At 46.4% G+C, this 16,896-nt stretch overlaps 1 protein-coding gene across 1 annotated transcript in view; it reads left to right on the plus strand.

The window, feature by feature from the left end:
• Polr1a (RNA polymerase I subunit A) overlaps positions 1–16,896 on the plus strand; it is a 63,247-nt gene that overhangs the window by 13,357 nt on the left and 32,994 nt on the right. Inside the window, exons 7-13 of the mRNA XM_051154718.1 lie at positions 375–482; positions 1,655–1,760; positions 1,857–2,019; positions 4,257–4,427; positions 4,600–4,722; positions 6,599–6,829; positions 11,152–11,406. Coding sequence (XP_051010675.1) covers positions 375–482; positions 1,655–1,760; positions 1,857–2,019; positions 4,257–4,427; positions 4,600–4,722; positions 6,599–6,829; positions 11,152–11,406 — 1,157 coding nt within the window. The remainder of the gene's footprint in view (positions 1–374; positions 483–1,654; positions 1,761–1,856; positions 2,020–4,256; positions 4,428–4,599; positions 4,723–6,598; positions 6,830–11,151; positions 11,407–16,896) is intronic.

The raw sequence follows: 16,896 nt of genomic DNA on the forward strand, positions 1-16,896 counted from the left end.
TGAAGTAGTGTCTCACTGTGTAGCCACACACTGTCGTCAAACTCGTGAACCTTGTGTCTTTCTCCTAAGCACTGGGGTGATAGGCCTGCACCACCACGCATGGCAACATCTCTGTGTCATGGGAAGTGCTTACATGAACCAAAGCACTGGGAGAGGCTGTGTAAGAGGGAAAACAGTTGCCCTGATAGAGGAGCTAGTGGGAATGCCGTCTTTTGCTCTGCCTCTGGTTTTATCTGACGGTGCGTTGTTTTCATTACTCTAGAAATTAGAGTACAAGTTGAAATCTGGGTTGAAAAGATGCTGTCCTGTAAATTGATATTTATGGTCCAGTTTCAAGCTTTTTAGAATGGGGACAAAAATCTTTCTCATTACAGAAGGAACACCAGCAGCTCCAGACATTGAAGAGGCTCAGATGGGGAAACGGGGGTACCTGACGCCACACAGCGCCCGAGAACATCTCTTCGCCATCTGGAAGAATGAAGGTGCTGGGGAAATAGCCTCTCTCTGTGTGGACTTTGGTCTCCTGGTTCATGTTATTTAGCCCACCTTAACCAAAGTTCTAATTAATATAGCTCTCACCTGCAGTCCCTCCAGAGGTCTGGGGCAAGCCTCAGGGTACAGTGACCTAGAGCCATAAAGGAGCCTTAAAGGAGTCACATCCAACACCAAGAACTTGATGTGACTGAGCCCAGACACTCCTAGGACACTGTTGCATTTCTGGAAGGTTCCTTGTTACTCATCTATTTTAAATGTCCGCTAAAAGAAAAGAAAAGGAAAAGATGTTTTAGCCAGGCACAGTGGTGCACACCTTTAGTTCCAGCACTTGGGAGGCAGAAGCAGGAGGATCGCTGTTCGAGGCCAGCCTGGTCTACAAAGCAACTCCAGGGCAGCCAAGGCTACATAGCGAGACCCTGTCTTAAGCCCCACTCCACACATACCCCCAAAATCTTTGAAACATTTTATGGGAATTCCTTTTGTGAATCAAAGAATGGACTTTTGTAGATTTCAGTTCCCTGCAGAAATAGAAATCTTCCGTTCTCTTCTGAGTACATAGTGTAATCTGTGCGGGATACTCAAGTCTCACAGCCGCCTGCTAAGAGGCTGTTCTGGGACCCTGAGCTGCATAGTAAGTGCTCACAGACCAGCACGGCACTAACGGGGTTACTGGAAATAAAAGACTTCCAGGTTAGTGAGGCGCTCTCTGGGGCAGGTGTTATTCATTTTCTCCAAGCAGTTTTAGCTCACTTGAGTCTTTGATCCAGTTTGCAGAGAGACTTCTTGGCATAGAATGTTCCTGTTTTGTATTTAAAAGGCTGTACTTTATTTTGACTTATTTTTTAGTTCTGATTAATTTTTGTGTAGAGTCCAAAGTAGCAAATATTTAACTATGCATGTAGATTACAAGTCCAAGAGGGAGAGCGATTAAAATTTCCTGTTTCTGCACAGCTCATTTCCTTACTTAGTACTGTTGTCCCTGAGTATCTTTATGTTATCTGACTTGCATACAAACTGTCATGTACTCAGGTTGGTTTGTGTTAGTTTTTATAAAGTGTTTTCTTACTCTACATAGGATCCTGTATCCTGTTTTGTTTTTTTCTCAGTAATATTTTTATGACCTTAAATGGCCTTGTGGGTTATTTTATTTCAAATGCAGGATTCTTCCTGAATTACCTTTTTTCGGGATTGGATGATATTGGCATGGAGTCCAGTTTCAACCCCAGTATGTTCTTTCTAGATTTCATAGTGGTGCCGCCCTCCAGGTAATGCCTTAAAACCTACTTTTCATGAAAAGGGTGGGCTGAGGAATAGATTAAGAGGCTGAAGAACATTCATGGAGCCTGTATGTCACGCTGTAGGTATCGTCCAGTCAATCGCCTGGGTGACCAGATGTTTACTAATGGCCAGACGGTGAACTTGCAAGCTGTCATGAAGGATGCAGTTTTGATCCGGAAACTTCTGGCATTGATGGCCCAAGAGCAGAAGCTGCCCTATGAGATGACAGAACTCGCCATAGACAAGGTCAGGGCTGCCTCAGTGCTGATATAATGCCTTCGTTAATGCAGGTGTGGTAAGAGCTATACACTGAGTTCTAACCCTGTGTGGACACAGATGCTGTGGCTGCTGCAAGGTGCTACCTGCTATGAGCAGCACTCTTAGTCAGCAGTGAGACTTGCTGGGACAGGCACAGGCCTGATTGTAGATAGAGCTAGGTATGGTTTAGGGTCTGTACCCAGTGATCAGGCCAGTGGTTTTAGACAAGTCACTTGGAGTTCTTGGACGCATCTCCACTACAGAAGATATGCAATTTATGTTGAGGTCTCACACCCAGACTGATCTGCACCACCAGCTGCCAGTAAGGCTGCGGGTACTCATCTTCCCTCAGGCTCTAAGAATGTGTGTTTTAGGCTCATTAAAGTCTTCAGCAATGGGTCCAGGAAGACAGTGTAGACTGGGCTATTCTTGAATAAGACCATCCCCACTGACACTGCCTTACACCAACTACAGCGAACACAGAGCTCAGCTGGGTACTCACAACACTTGCCATCCCTGAGGTGTGGTCAGGATGTAAACAGAGGTAGCTTGCTCTAGCCTTTGAGAGGCATGCCAGCTGGTCAGACAGCCCTGCTATCAGCCAGGGATCTCACAAGGTGGCACCGTTGTCTCCTGGGCACTTAGCCTTGACTGACTCCTTCAGTAGAGGTGTGCTTTTGATGGATCCTCAGTATAAGAGAGAGTTGCCACCTTTAGGCCCTGGTCCAGTATGGAAGACAAGACCATAGGGTAACCAAATCCAGTGACTAGGACTGAGATATTTTAGTGTCCTAAAGAGTAGAGCCAAGCTTTTGTCAGTAATAACAGGAGTCAATCTCTGTAGAAGAAAACCAGTATGGTCTTGATCCCCAGGGCAGTTTCCCTTTGATAAATTAGACATATTCTTGTTTTTTTCCCTATTTGTGTTCATCATTGTATTTCCATGGCGGTGATCTCCTAGGAGCTGTCCCCAGGGACTAGGGATATGGCAGAAGCCGCTGGGTAAGGTCTTGTTCATTCCAGCAGTAGTCATGTGGCCCTGAGCCTGCCCTGCTGTAGCAGTGAGTTTGACTCACAGGCCTCTACCATCGTGCAGGTGGGGCATACTGTCGCCTACAGAGCTGAATGTGCCCTCCCAGTGACTGCTTTATTCTTTGGGTGTGAGGGGCAAACCCAAATTATCACTATCACATTGTCATCTACTGGATCTTCGCTGCCCTCAGTCTTCACAAGCTGATAGGTTTTTTCTCTTATGTGAACTACACTACATGTGAAATTTTATCTCCTAGGCCAGATACGGCCAGTAGGTGGTGCTCTAAGGCACCCTAGAACCTCTGTATCTTCCCTGGGCAGATAAAAGAAGAGGAAGAGACAGGACTAGAGATAGAAATATTTTTAATATATATTTTTAAATGATCAGATAACTATTTAAGCTTGAGAATCAGCCAGTAACCTAATCTAACCCACTTGGGAGACTCATAACCAGTGACATACAGAATTATACAGCAAACATTTTTCTTTTTAAGAAATTATTCTACCTGCATTAAAATAGCAGTAATACACTTGCTGTTGTTATTTCGAGACAAGGTTGTATGTAGCCCCTGCTGGCCTTTAAGTCACTATCTAGCCAAGGCTGCTGCCTTCCAAGTGCTGGGTTACAGCAGATGTGGCGCTGTGGGTGGAGCTCATGCCTTGTGGCAAGCGAGGCAAGCTAGGCAAGCACTCCACCTGCGTTTTTATAAATTCACTGGTCATGTTTTCCTAAACCCATAGCTAAGGTGGCAGTCCCACGTGGAACTGCTGTCTGGCGGGAGCCTCAGAAGTAGAGTGCCCACAGGAAAGGCTGCCGAGGCTTAGTTGTGTGGACTGGGCATTAAGTAAGGAGCCTACTTACTTTTTTTTTTTTTTTTTTTTTTTTTTTTTTTTTTTTAATTATAGTTTAGTTTTGATTTTTTGAGATAGGGTCTTGCTGTGTAGTCCAAGCCTCTCCTGCCTCAGCTTCTCAGGTGGCTGATAATTATAGGTGCATTTTACATCACTGCTGCGCTTACGAATTTTGAGCTCATTTTACTACTAACAGAGACAAGCTGAAACATAATGGGGCCGATGCTGATACACATTCAGAAGTCCAGCTTCAGAGCCAACTCCAGAACTCATTTTTTTATTAGAGTAAAAAACAAGTTTTTCTTTCAATCATTCCTATTTTCTTGGCTTTATCTTCCCAGGAAAATGACTCTGCAGTTGCGATGGACCGATCCTTTTTAAGTATGCTTACAGGCCAGACTCTCACAGACAAACTCTACAACATTTGGATTCACCTTCAGAGCCACGTCAATATTGTGTTTGACAGTGAGATGGACAAATTAATATTCGAAAAGTACCCTGGCATCAGACAGGTGAGCAGGGGCTCGGAGTCCCATCCCGTGTGGGTGAGGGTCAGTAATAAACGACTAACAACTGCTCTATACCCCACCTCCATAAATACTCAGTATACATGCTGGCTCAGAAACAGGACAACGAGACATAATTGAAGTATTTACTATTCTGTCACCTTTTTGTTCTCTATAGATCCTAGAGAAGAAGGAAGGCCTGTTCCGGAAGCACATGATGGGAAAGCGAGTCGACTATGCGGCCCGCTCAGTCATCTGCCCAGATATGTACATCAACACCAATGAAATTGGAATTCCCATGGTGTGTGTTTGGGGAGAGGCCTCATTTTACTGCTGTGGCTGGGAGATAGGTGTGCCCTAGAGGCCTGGGGACAAGGTGGGAGGGCAGATCAGCGGGCTCCAGTGGGCATGGCTCCTACCGCTTCACATGTGGAGGGAGAGCCTGGAGGGAAGGAGCCTGAGGTACATAACAGTGTTGCCATCCTGTTAGAAGACTTTTGCCCTGGAGCACTAGGAAGTCCCCAGCAAGTCATTCCACATCCTGATTCTTATTCTTACCAGTCTTAACCTAATCTTTCAACCTTCTTTGCTTAACTTGAGTCCGTGATGAGAGAAGAAGAGGGCAAGGGGACTTCAGTCCCACTTGGGTACCTGGCAGTGGGAAGCAGGGAGCCCTCCCTCAGAAGGGCAGCATCTGTGTCTCATCCATCCCTCCTAGCTCCAGGGGCGAGTGGCTTGCTGGTCACCCATTAGCATTCCTTTGGCAGCCAGCTGCTTTTTCTCACTTCCCTGACAGTTGAAGCCTTGGAGCTCAATTAGCAGAAGCTCTCCAGCTGACTTCCTCTTTAATGGGCCTTGCGATCAATAATGAGAAGATGGTTTAATTCCCTCTGCAGAGTTTCGTTTCCTTACAGGCCACCCTGCCTCTCTTGGGGGCACTGGTAATGAGCAGAGCTCAAGTGTTCTCATTCTTGGGCACACTTTGGCTTCCTGGGCCAGAGCCTGATGTGTCAAGAACAGGCAGGGAAGGCTCTCCCCTGTGTTCACTGCCTCCCAGGAACCATTGGTCCTCACGCCCAAAAAGCTGACCTGTACCCAGGAAAGGCATTATGGAAGCCAGTCATAGTATGCTTCAGTTTGCATCCCTGGGAGGAAAGGCACATGCTCAGTTTCTTCTCTAGGCAGAATGTAGACACAGCCCTGGCTTTGACTTCAATGCCTAGAGTGTCCCCAACTTTTGAGGAGACCTTTAGTGAGGCCTTGCCTTATACCTCCATAGAATACTGACCTCTTGTGGATCTGGGTTTCCTTGCTAAGTCTTGTATCCTAAGGAGGACTGTATGTAATGCGGTCCACCTTACCGACCCCTGCCTTACCCATGTAGACATGAGGTTATTACAGGGTGTCTAGGAAGAGCAGAGTGGGTAAAACTGCTGCTCCCTCCCCCACAGTGTACCAGAGGTGCTGTGGGGCAGCAGGTGAGATGAAAGGAGGATGAGCTAAAGCCTGGCAAGGAGCCACACACCAGAGCACTGCCTGCTAAAGCTGTGGGCCAAGTGAGGGCCACACAGTAAACAAAGGAAAAGCTGAAAACGTGGCAGGGCCCACACACTGCTCCTACACAGACCTGGGCCGTTAGCTTCCTGGGCTCTGGAGTCCTTGGTGCGTTGGTGTGTCTGTTGAAGTGTCAAATAAGTAAACATCAGTGATTCAGAAACTCAAACTTTACTGTAGACAACTTACTTGTTTTAGAGCAGGTTTCATGTCTAGTGTTGATGGAACACTTAATGCTCTCAGGTCTCAGAATTGCAAGTCGGTTTCCTCTCAAGTCCCGCACTCTGATGCCAGGCCTGGGCTCTGTGGAAGGACCCCAAGCAGTTAGTGCTACCTGCTAAGATGGAAAGAGGTGTGGTGACCCTCAAGCAAGGGCACCATACTGCTCCTGTGGCAACACTGACTTTATTGGCAGACGGGAAAGGGTAAAGTTTCCTTCCACGTGGTTTTAAGCAGTCTAATGGTTCAGCAAAGGAGACGCATTGCTCTGCCTGCGGAACCTGGCTAAGCAGAGAGAGCTGCAGTGTGCGAAGAAATCAGGCAACTTATTTTGTTAGCTTTTTTGTATTCCTGGAACCTTTATCTGCCTGTTGTGAATTTTAACATGCAACCCTTGTTTCTAGGTATTTGCCACAAAACTGACCTACCCTCAGCCAGTTACGCCCTGGAACGTGCAGGAACTGAGACAAGCAGTCATCAATGGACCCAACGTGCACCCAGGAGCCTCCATGGTCATCAATGAGGACGGCAGTCGCACCGCTCTGAGTGCGGTGGATGCCACACAGCGAGAAGCTGTGGCCAAGCAGCTCCTGACACCAGCCACAGGAGCGCCTAAGCCCCAGGGGACAAAAATTGTGAGTAAAACGAGGACCATCCAGCTCCCGCTGTTGCTGCGTGTAGCACTCACATCAGAGGCAGCTTCACTGAAAATAGGGGGAGAGAGTTTGAAGGGGCCCTCACCTCCCCCTCTGAATTAGCCCCCTGGGGGAGCTAACGGTGATGATGGAAGCAAGCTGTGCGAAGACCCCACCTGCCTGGGCGGAGCTCTGGAGGAGCAGACACTGCCAGCAGCACTGTAGGCCAGTCCTCCTGCTTTCCTTATTTTCAAAGTCTCCTCATCTACAGCAGAGTTAAGTTCTGCTCTATGCCGATTTGCTTTGCTGACAGGGACACCATTCAGACAATGCATTGGTTAGGGTAGCATTTTGCTTGGAGCTATGTGAGGGATTCAAGAAGCAGCAACGTGTGTTTTGCTTAATTTTGATGGATCTAGGCAAATGTGAAATAACCATACTGTTCACTGAGATCAAATAGTTGCTGTGAGGCGTATGCAGTGAGGGGTCAGGAGTGCTGAGGGCCTGCTTGTGTGCTCAGGTGTAGCAAGGACATGATCCTGACAGTGGTTGCCAGTGAATGAACACGTGGAGTGAGCCCTCGAGGGCTGCAGGGCGTCAAGGCTAAGTGCAGGCATGTTACAGAGGGCATGCCAGGGACACTTTGCCGTGGAGAAGAGTAAGAAGACATGCATATGACGTTATAGTTCCCATCAGGAGGGAGGAGGGCTGTCAAGGAAACAGATTTTATTTATTTAGTTAGTTATTTTGGTTTTTAGAGACAGGGTTTCTCTGTATAGCCTTGGCTATCTTGGACTCTCTTTGTAGGCCAGGCTGGCCTCAAATTCACAGAGATCCACCTGCCTCTGCTTCTGGAATGCTGGGATTATTGGTGTGCGCCACCACGCCCGGCAAGAGAGATAATTTTCAGCTCTTCTAATTTGAAATGACAGTACAGAAAATTAGAGTCTATCTCCTGTTTTTTAAAAAAAAAAAAAAAAAAAAAAAAAAAAAGGTAGAAACATGAAGCATGGGTGGAGAGACCATAGAGCTAAGAAAAAGCTAGCAGAATATTAAACTCACCAACAGTACGATGAAGAGAAGAGATGAGGGGATTGGGGAGTACAGCCTGTGGGAGCAGTGGGGAACTTAGGGAGTGACGGGGCTCACTCGCTGGTTTTGTGTCTACCGTTGTTTCTTATATGTAGTTATGGCATTCTTTAGGGTGAAGCGGAAGTCGTGTGTGAGCATAGAAGGAGGTGGATTTCAGCGCTCTCCTGCTGAGGGGATAGGCAGTATATAGCCAGGGCATTTGGCAAGAAAATCAGACATGTCTGACCTTGCTGGGGTAAAGGATAAGGCAGAGGCACTGGGGCACTGCATGTGAGCAAAGGGTGGGGCGGGAGTGCTGCTGAGGGGGTTCCTGCTGCAGTGTGCCCCCGGGGGTTCCCATGAAGCCAGTGAGAGGTTTCCTGCCGGGCTGTGAGGGTGAGTGAGCGTGGCTTTGCCTATGCTGTTCCCCTGCTTGGAACTCTGCCGTCCTCGTGACTCTGGCTGAGTCCTGCTGGCCCTTCAAGTCTCCGCCCAGCTCCTTCCCCTCCAGTCAGAGTAAATATTCCAGCTTTAATTGGTCTTACACGCTTTTGTGACTACTCAGCTCTTACTGTATAATGTGAAAACAAGTGTAGACAAATGGATGTGTGTCCAAAAATACAAAACCAGGTAGCCAGGCTGAAGACAGTATTTTGCTGCTCCCGAGAACCATGTTAGGTACCACGTGTTCCCCAGTCAGTGCACAGTGTCTGCCTTCGTCCCTCGCCCTGCTTCTTGGCTCTCCCCACATTCTATCATCTTCATGTGTGCACCCATCTCTCTCTGCTTGATTTCCCCATTCCCATGCAAAGACAGGAAATACACTGAAAGAAAAGTGGTCCTTCCCTCAAGTCCTGGGACTCAAGATTGGCAAATTTGGTGTCAGGATGTCAATAGTGTTATGTAGATATAGGGTACTTTGCCCTAGGCACGCATACACTTCTGATTTGTCATTTGAGCAGAAGGGAGAGGTGACTAGGAAGGAAACTAAGGATTTACTTACAGATTAGGTGACATGGGGAAGGGTTCTCAGACAGGTTATTTTTGCCCTGGGCCTCTTCAAGAAGGAAGTAGTCAGGATAGCCTAGGCTCATTTCTCTGTTTGGCTGCCTGAGCAGCCTCTGACTCCTTGCCTGCCCCTGCAAACTCTGACCCGGGCACTGGGGCACACTCATTTTCACCACAGGATTTATTTAGTGACAAGAGAACGGAAAGACCTTGGGTTTGTGTTGGCAGGGGAGTGCCCTGCGCTCCAGGGTTTCTGTTTGGATTGGCCAGTGCCTGGTAGACTGGCCTACATCTTTTCCCAGCTGCAGTGAATTTGCTTACACTGGATTCACTAGAGGCAGATCCGAGGCCCAGCCAGCTTTTCCCTTGAGATGCTAAGGAAAGAAAACCTCAGGCTGTGTGACGCACTGAGCAGCCCGTGCCTCGGGCAGATGCTCATGGGAATCCTCAGGTCTCCTTGGAGTGTCGGGGTAGGAAAGTTGGAATTCCTCAGGAAGGGAAAACATGGACCCGGCTTTTCAAACTGCTTCCCTGCTCCAGTGAGAGAACTTTGAAGAGAACTGACAAGGACCTTGAGGAAGGAGGGGAAAACCTCTTCACAGCTTGAAGCCCATCTTACAGGCTTGCTTTAGGCGGCTTCCCAGTGTTCCCTGAGACATGTGGGCAACAGAAGGATGCTAGACCAGGTTGCCCCCATCTCTTAACTGCTGTGACACAGAGGGGACCTGAGGAGGAGAGGCGGCTTCCAAAGGTCCATGTCCTCTGGGGCACCTTGCCTTTATGCAGTTGTTTTTAAAAGTGCCCTTTGGGTTTGTAAAGTCAGCTTTGAGGGAGAGATGTTCTGTCAAAGGAGCATGACGGGCTGGGTTCGAAAGTGTGAGCAGTGTTTGTCTTGAGGAGTAAAATCACCTGTGCTTTTTTTATTCTTTAAAATTTGTATCTTCTGGTTTCCTCCCTTCAGTGAGCATATTGCTTGTGCAGTTTTTCTTGCCTTCTCATTGCACCTACTTATTTGGGAAGAAGTAAGTGCATACACATGCCATGGCATGTGTGTGGAATCAGAAAATAACGCCTTGCACCTTGTGGGTCCCAGGGATCGAAGTCAGGCCATCAGGTTCTGTGGAAGGTGCCTTAACCCACAGAGTCATCTCTAACAGGCAGAGATGGGAGGATCCTAAGTTTGAGGCCAACTTTGATGATACAACAAGATCTTGTTTACAAAAAATATATTTGCAGAAGTACTATGTATTCTAATATGAACAATACAAAGATCTGTGATGGGTAAGATGTTACTATGTGCCTTACACCCTTCCTTTTGAGTCCACGCCCCCAAAGGCCTAGCGAGGAGCACCTGCATACCTTTTCCCACTCACAGCTGCCCTAGACACAGTTGAGTTGATTTCCAGTCATTGCATCCTGTCTCCTTACATACTACTGGGATTTTGGGTTGTGTTGTTGTTGTTGTTAACACTTCTTTTAGCGTCACACTCAGACTAGTATTGATCTAATTTAGCCTCTGTTACCAGTGTGTGGCATTCTGTAATGTGTATGCACTGGGCTTCACTGCCACTTGTTTGGGGCAGGAATAGTATCTCTATTTGTTTGTCACTGTAAGCAGGGCTGCATAAACATACATTGTTTTTTCTTGCCTTGGTGCTTTTTCCCTTCTGAAAGGAAATGTCTCAAATGTCGCAAGGGGTATTTTTGGATCTTCTCCCCAAGGTTATGACAGATTTTAGTTTTTACCCTTGTTTTGAAATTTTAAAGTATAGGATGTTTTCAGAGGTCACTGAACTGAGAATCAAAAGCCTTGTCCCCCAGTCCTGGCTGTGTTGTGAGAAGTTGGGCTAATTCTAAGCTGTGGAATTTCATGTGTGATCTTGTGGGGATTCATGGAAGCGTGCAGTCTTAGAAGTTTATCTATTTGTCTGTTAACTCTGAGAGAGGCGCAAGGCTCTGGAAGGCTGTGCATTCTGAAGAGGGTGGGCCTCACATCACTGTACAGACCCATGTGTTCTGCCATGTCTGCCTCTTATGCCTCTAGGCCTAGAAGCAGGGTGGAAGCTGTGAAAGGCCAAGAGCGAGGCCTGGCGGGTATTTCCCAGAGTTTGCGGAAGTCTTCTCTACATCTTTTAGTTGACTAGTACGTGAGGCGTGCAGAGTTCACCCAAGTGAAGTGTGGTAAGGGTTGTGGTAGGCCCAGAGTCCCCACTGGCGCTCACCTGCTCTTGCCTGTGGCCCAGGTATGCCGGCACGTGAAGAACGGGGATATCCTCCTGCTGAACCGACAGCCCACCTTGCACAGACCCTCCATCCAGGCCCACCGTGCCCACATCCTGCCTGAGGAAAAGGTCCTGCGCCTTCACTATGCCAATTGCAAGGCCTACAATGCTGACTTTGACGGGGACGAGATGAACGCCCACTTCCCGCAGAGTGAGCTGGGCCGAGCTGAAGCCTACGTCCTGGCCTGCACTGATCAGCAGTATCTCGTCCCCAAGGTAGGTCTGACCTTGAGACCACACCATGGTCATCACCGGCAGGACTTGCCATGCCGAACCTGGGCCGTGGCTGGGGCGGCTCCAGAGCAGTAGTGTGGAACAGGAAGTTCTAGGTTTTCCAGCTCTTAGTGCCTAAAATCAGGGAAACATTTTTGTCTTGTTGTGACTTGACGTGTTAGGAGAAAACCTGGGGCAGCCACCCTACAGAGCTGTCTGCATGCTTTAACTCAGTGGCCTGGTAAGCTTTTAGCATGCAGATTATGAAGTTATAAGGAGCCTGCGTTAGGGAGTGTTTCTGTTTGTTTGTTTGTTTACTTTTTAATTGAAATTTAATTACATCATTTCTTCCCTCCAACACCTTCCGTACCTACTTCTCATGCACACATATGTGTAGGTTTAAATTATGTAAAGTGCACAAGTATTGAACTGTGTGTAAAACAAAATGAACTGAACAAGTTATATTTAATATGATTTCAGGGCATACACTTGGTATTAGATAACCAATTACGGGGCTCATTTCTGGGGGAGAATATTTCTCCCACCCCTGGCCTCCCTTAGATGGCTGTTTTTGTTGAAGGTTGGAGCCCTGAGATTTCCCATTCCATATTAGTATGTGGGTTGGTATTGTTATTGTTTGGGTCTTGTTTAAGGAGCCATATTGTTGAGTTGTCGTGGCTGAAACTTGTCATTTCTAGGAGACACAGTCTCATAGCAGACTCTGGCTCTCTGGTCCTCTGGCTCTCACAGTTTTTCCACCATTTTTTCTGTCCTGTTCCCTAAGCCTTAGGTGTAATAATTGTGTTATAGATTGTGTGTGTGTGTGTGTGTGTGCATGTAGTTTCTATTAGCATGATTTCTTCTTTTGATCAGGCCGTAAATCCAGTTAGACAGCTGTGCGTTACTGCTTAGACATGGGTACCACTATTGCACCCTTTTGCAGATACCTTGCTGGAGCGGTCATTGTGGTTCATAGGCATCGAAGCTGGGTAGGTTTGTTGGTTGCCTCCCTCCCTTGGCAGCTTGTATAGCACTTTCTATGAGGGATAGTCTCTTGGGCTCCCCCTGACCAACAACTCAAAACAGCTTTTCATGCCTGCTTTTTGCTAAATAGTCTGGCTGATGTGAGAACATTGTCAGCCCATGTAGGATACCTTTATTTCTTTAAGTATGTATATATATTTGCATACACATGCACTTAAATGCAACATATGTAATTTTAGATAAATAAGAACATAGTATGATTCCTTATGGCCTTTTCAGATACCCTTCGTCTTCTCTTTCCTTTTTCCTCTTTCTCTCTCCTGTTATATAGACCTCACTTCCCCATCTCCAAGCCTAAATTTTAAGAGGCAGCTTAATCCCAGGAGTGCAGATGAGATCCTCCCCACCCCACGCCTTACAACTCCTGAAGGCATCTCTTTGAATTCCTTCTATTTCTCTCCAAGGTCTCTCTCATGGATGACGCGTGTAGTCAGAGCTGTCCAAGTGGACGTACAGGAAGGATATAACGTCTTCCTATTGCCCGTGGCCATCTGACGTGTTTACTTATATTTCAGAGGTCTGAGTTAGTGGGTGCTTATGAGGGAAACAGAGCACAGAAAGCCAGACTGAGGAGAAAGGGCTAAACGTATTCCAGGCTCCACTTAATCCTTCCGCCTGCTCAAAGGGCTGAGGCTTTTCCAGAGTGTGCAGTTTCTTGGCAGTGATCTAGCACTCGTTTGGAATGTGGTGCGCTCTGAAGAGACTAGAACTAGCGATGGGATGGGAACCACCGTGTGCCGTGCAGACACTGCACAGTGCTTGGGAGGCTTCTCACTTCACACTGATCAGAGTCCTCAGCCACGAGTCCTGCTAATGTCTGCACGTCACTGAAGGAGGGGGGAGGGCAAGGAGCTCCCAGGTTCTTTGGGGTTGGCGCTGCTGTAGAGAGGGAGAGCACGGACCCAGGGAAAGCTAGAGCTGCCCAGTAATGCCCAGCACCATTGCCCCTTAAATCTCCTCTGTCCACAATCTGTCACCTTGATATGTATGTCACTGTGGCCTCACCTGGTACCAGTTTGCTCTTAGCTTTGCTTATTCTACCCACGTTAGTAGATGGTGGCCATTGGTTCGCAGAAAGACTATATATAGGAAGGGGATCTGAGCCCACTACACCAAATTCGCTAAGTGGGAAATCTGCTCTTTACCTTTTCCTGTAATAACAACAGTGAAAATAATAACAACAATAGTAGCAGCTGTAGAAGTGGTAGCGATCCGAAGCCATCACATACTGACAAGGCCCCAGGCCCCAAGCACCCTCTCAGCAGTTTTCCTATGTGCTCTTCACAGTGGCCTTCGAAATAAATGCCACTTGCAGATGAAGAAACACCAAGAGAGTAAGTTGCCAGCCACAATGAAGCCAAGATGCAAACCTCTGCGTCCTTAGCCACGCTTGATGTCCAGGGCTGGACCTGGGCCTAGATGGGGGCTCAGGGCAGAACATGAACCCAGGGACTGTTTGAGCCCCATTTCATCAAAGGGGATGCAACCAGGAAGCAGCGAGTCGGTGGCAGTGACCTGTGGGCATTGCGTAGATCGGGCACTGGGGCACCCTGAAATCTTCAGGCTAATGTTCTGGTCCACAGAGCAGCTGAAGGCTGCCTTTTAATGATGTGCCCTGAAAAAGACCAGCCTTTCTTAATCCACACAGATCTTGTCATGTGCCTCTGTACTTTGCTTAAGAGAGATGAGCAGAACCCAAATTTAAAAATTTTTAAATGTTTCAATATCAGGAAGCAAACCTGGAACCCTGCTCATGCTGTGCAAGCATTCTGCCGTTGAGCTGCATCCCCAGCCCTTGAATTAACTGTTTTTAAAGGAACCTTGGGGGTGGCCTGGAAGGTCTCTTCATGTTCAGTCAGTTTGGTTTTGTTAAGAGTTAAGATTCTGTGGCGGTGGTAGCACACACCTTTAATCCCAGCACTGGGGAGGCCGGGGCAGGCGGATCTCTGCGAGTTCCAAGCCTGCCTGGTCTACACAGTGAGCTCCAGGACAATCAAGGCCACGTAGAGAAACCCTGTCTCAAAAAAACAAAAAACAGAAAGTTAAGATTCTGGTCCATTTTATTTAGTCTATAGTATAAATGCCAAGAGGGAAATCCTTATTTTCCTTATGGTTGTAAAAAACAGCATCTTTGGTGGCAGAGTAATAAGATGCCAAGAGGTACTTTAGCTAACCAGAAAGCCCATGGCTTTGGGACTTTTATTCTTTTTTCCTCTTTGAGCCCAAGCCTTCATAGACCAGGTAGTTTGGTCATTTTTCCTCCCTTTTGTCCATGTTTTACTTTGTTCATTGTTTGATTTCTTCTACATTTTCTTTTCTTTTCTCCCCCACTCCTTGGAATCCCTAGTTTATTCCCTCTCAAAAGACCAACTGCAATCAAATGAGTGAATCAAAGGTCATGATTTATTGTCTTCATAACAATATGGACTTAGAACTTGATCACTTGGCCCTTCCTCTCTTCTTACTACCTCCCAGTTCAAAGTGCTGGCGTCTCTCTCTCTTTTTTTTTTTTTTAAGAAAGATTTGTTTATTTATTATACATACAGTATTCTTCCTGCATGTGACCAGCAGTCCATAGTAGGGCACCAGATCTCATTACAAGTGGTTGCTCGCACCTCTTAGTAGCTGGCATCCTGGTAGATCTGCAGCTGGGCTCAACACACTCCAGTCTCAGCACAATCTTCCTTGTAGTTTTAGCCTTTTTGTGGAAAACAGGCTTAGTCTGCCCACTGTAGCCACTCTGTTTCCTGTCACAGTGCAGCTTTCTCTGGGCATGAAAAGAGCCCTTGCCCTTGTACTGTGTCACTTTGTGGAGTTGGTGCTTGCCACATTCTTGCAGAATGTCTGGTGGGTTTTGAGTGTTCAGCATGTTCTTGGAAGTGATATCAGCTCAGAAGAGAGGGGCAAAGTCAACAATGGAAGTTTCTCCATTTTCTTCTTGATCTACCTGTAGTGCCAGGTTAAAGTGCCCTCCACTAAGGCAACAACTGAATTTTCATCTACCTGTTTGGACAACGTCCTTCTTCTGTTTCCTGTGCTCGCTGAGGGCCAAAGCTTTGTGGAAAGCTCTTGAGTAACTTGATGGCGATTCCTAACTTGTACTTAGCTGGGAACTTGAAGACATAGCACCCTGTTCTTTGAGCATTCTGACCAAAGATGTTATCCTTAGTGTCATCTTGTTGGGATGTTAAACAGTAGCAGAACTGACGGTTTTCTGAGTTTTGATTCAGAATTGTTCTTTCCACCCTAAGCAGCTTCTTTAGGAAACCCAAAATTATAAGTAGACCCTTAGTAACTGCAGTAATCAGCATTTCGCCTAGAATCCACGGTTAGTGCATCAAGAGCAATTTAGCTCTTTGAGGCATTTTCTAGTCCTAGAAAAAACTAGATAGAGAAAAGAGAAAAAACACCAAGTGTGCTGCGTAACTTGTAGTTGCTTTCCTCCGAGAGTAACAATCCCAGAGCCTGGAATAGATCAAATGTATAATCCTGGCTTGGATTTCCCCTCCGAAAAAAAGCCAAGATTATTTTTGGAATAAAATGTGGAAGATCTTTTTTTTTAATTTAAGTTAACTTTATATTTAAATTTTTTCATACAATGTTTCTTCATCGTGTTCTTTCTCGAAACAAAGATCGAAATGTGAATGAATAAGTACCACAAAAGGCACACAAACACAAACACGTAGAAAATATAACAAAAGGCACACAAACACAAACACGTAGAAAATATAACAAAAGGCACACAAACACAAACACACACACACACAAACACAAACACGTAGAGTCGGTTTTGTATTGACTGCTCCAAGGTATGGGCCTGTTCTAAAATGTGGTTGATATACTCAATGTCACTAGGGAAGATAATTTTTTAAAATTTAAATTATTAACTTGAAGCCTTCATAAAAAGGCTGCATGCCCCATCTGCTTCTGCCTTGCCTTTATGACACCTTTTCAGCCCATCTCTAACAATTATATGTGAATTGTCATAGGCCTGTCATTACAGTATTTAGACCATTTGACAAGAACCCTATTTATTTGTTTGTTTGTTTGTTGTTTGTTTATTATGTATTCAGTGTTCCACCTGATGTAACACAAGCCAGAAGAGGATACCAGATTTTACTATAGATGGTTGTGAGCCACCATGTGGTTGCTGGGAATTGAACTCGGGACCTTTAGAAGAGCAGGCAATGCTTCTAACCTCTGAGCCATCTCTCCAGCCCAAGAACCCTCTTAATCTTTGAATTAGTACCCGTGTTTACATCCTGGCTCTTCTAAGGACTGTGTTGTGAGGCCCTGAGCCCCTCACTGTGAAGCATGGCTATAGTATGACAGTTAGATGATAATGCTCTTCGAGCTCCATTCCCTGTTTTTTCTTAGGTTCCTGTACATGGAAAAGTTTTCAGAAACTACTTACAGAATGTCAAGTAGCTATTTTTACTTTGATTTGCT

Source organism: Acomys russatus, chromosome 13, assembly GCF_903995435.1.
Source record: "Acomys russatus chromosome 13, mAcoRus1.1, whole genome shotgun sequence".
NCBI classification, from domain to species: domain Eukaryota; kingdom Metazoa; phylum Chordata; class Mammalia; order Rodentia; family Muridae; genus Acomys; species Acomys russatus.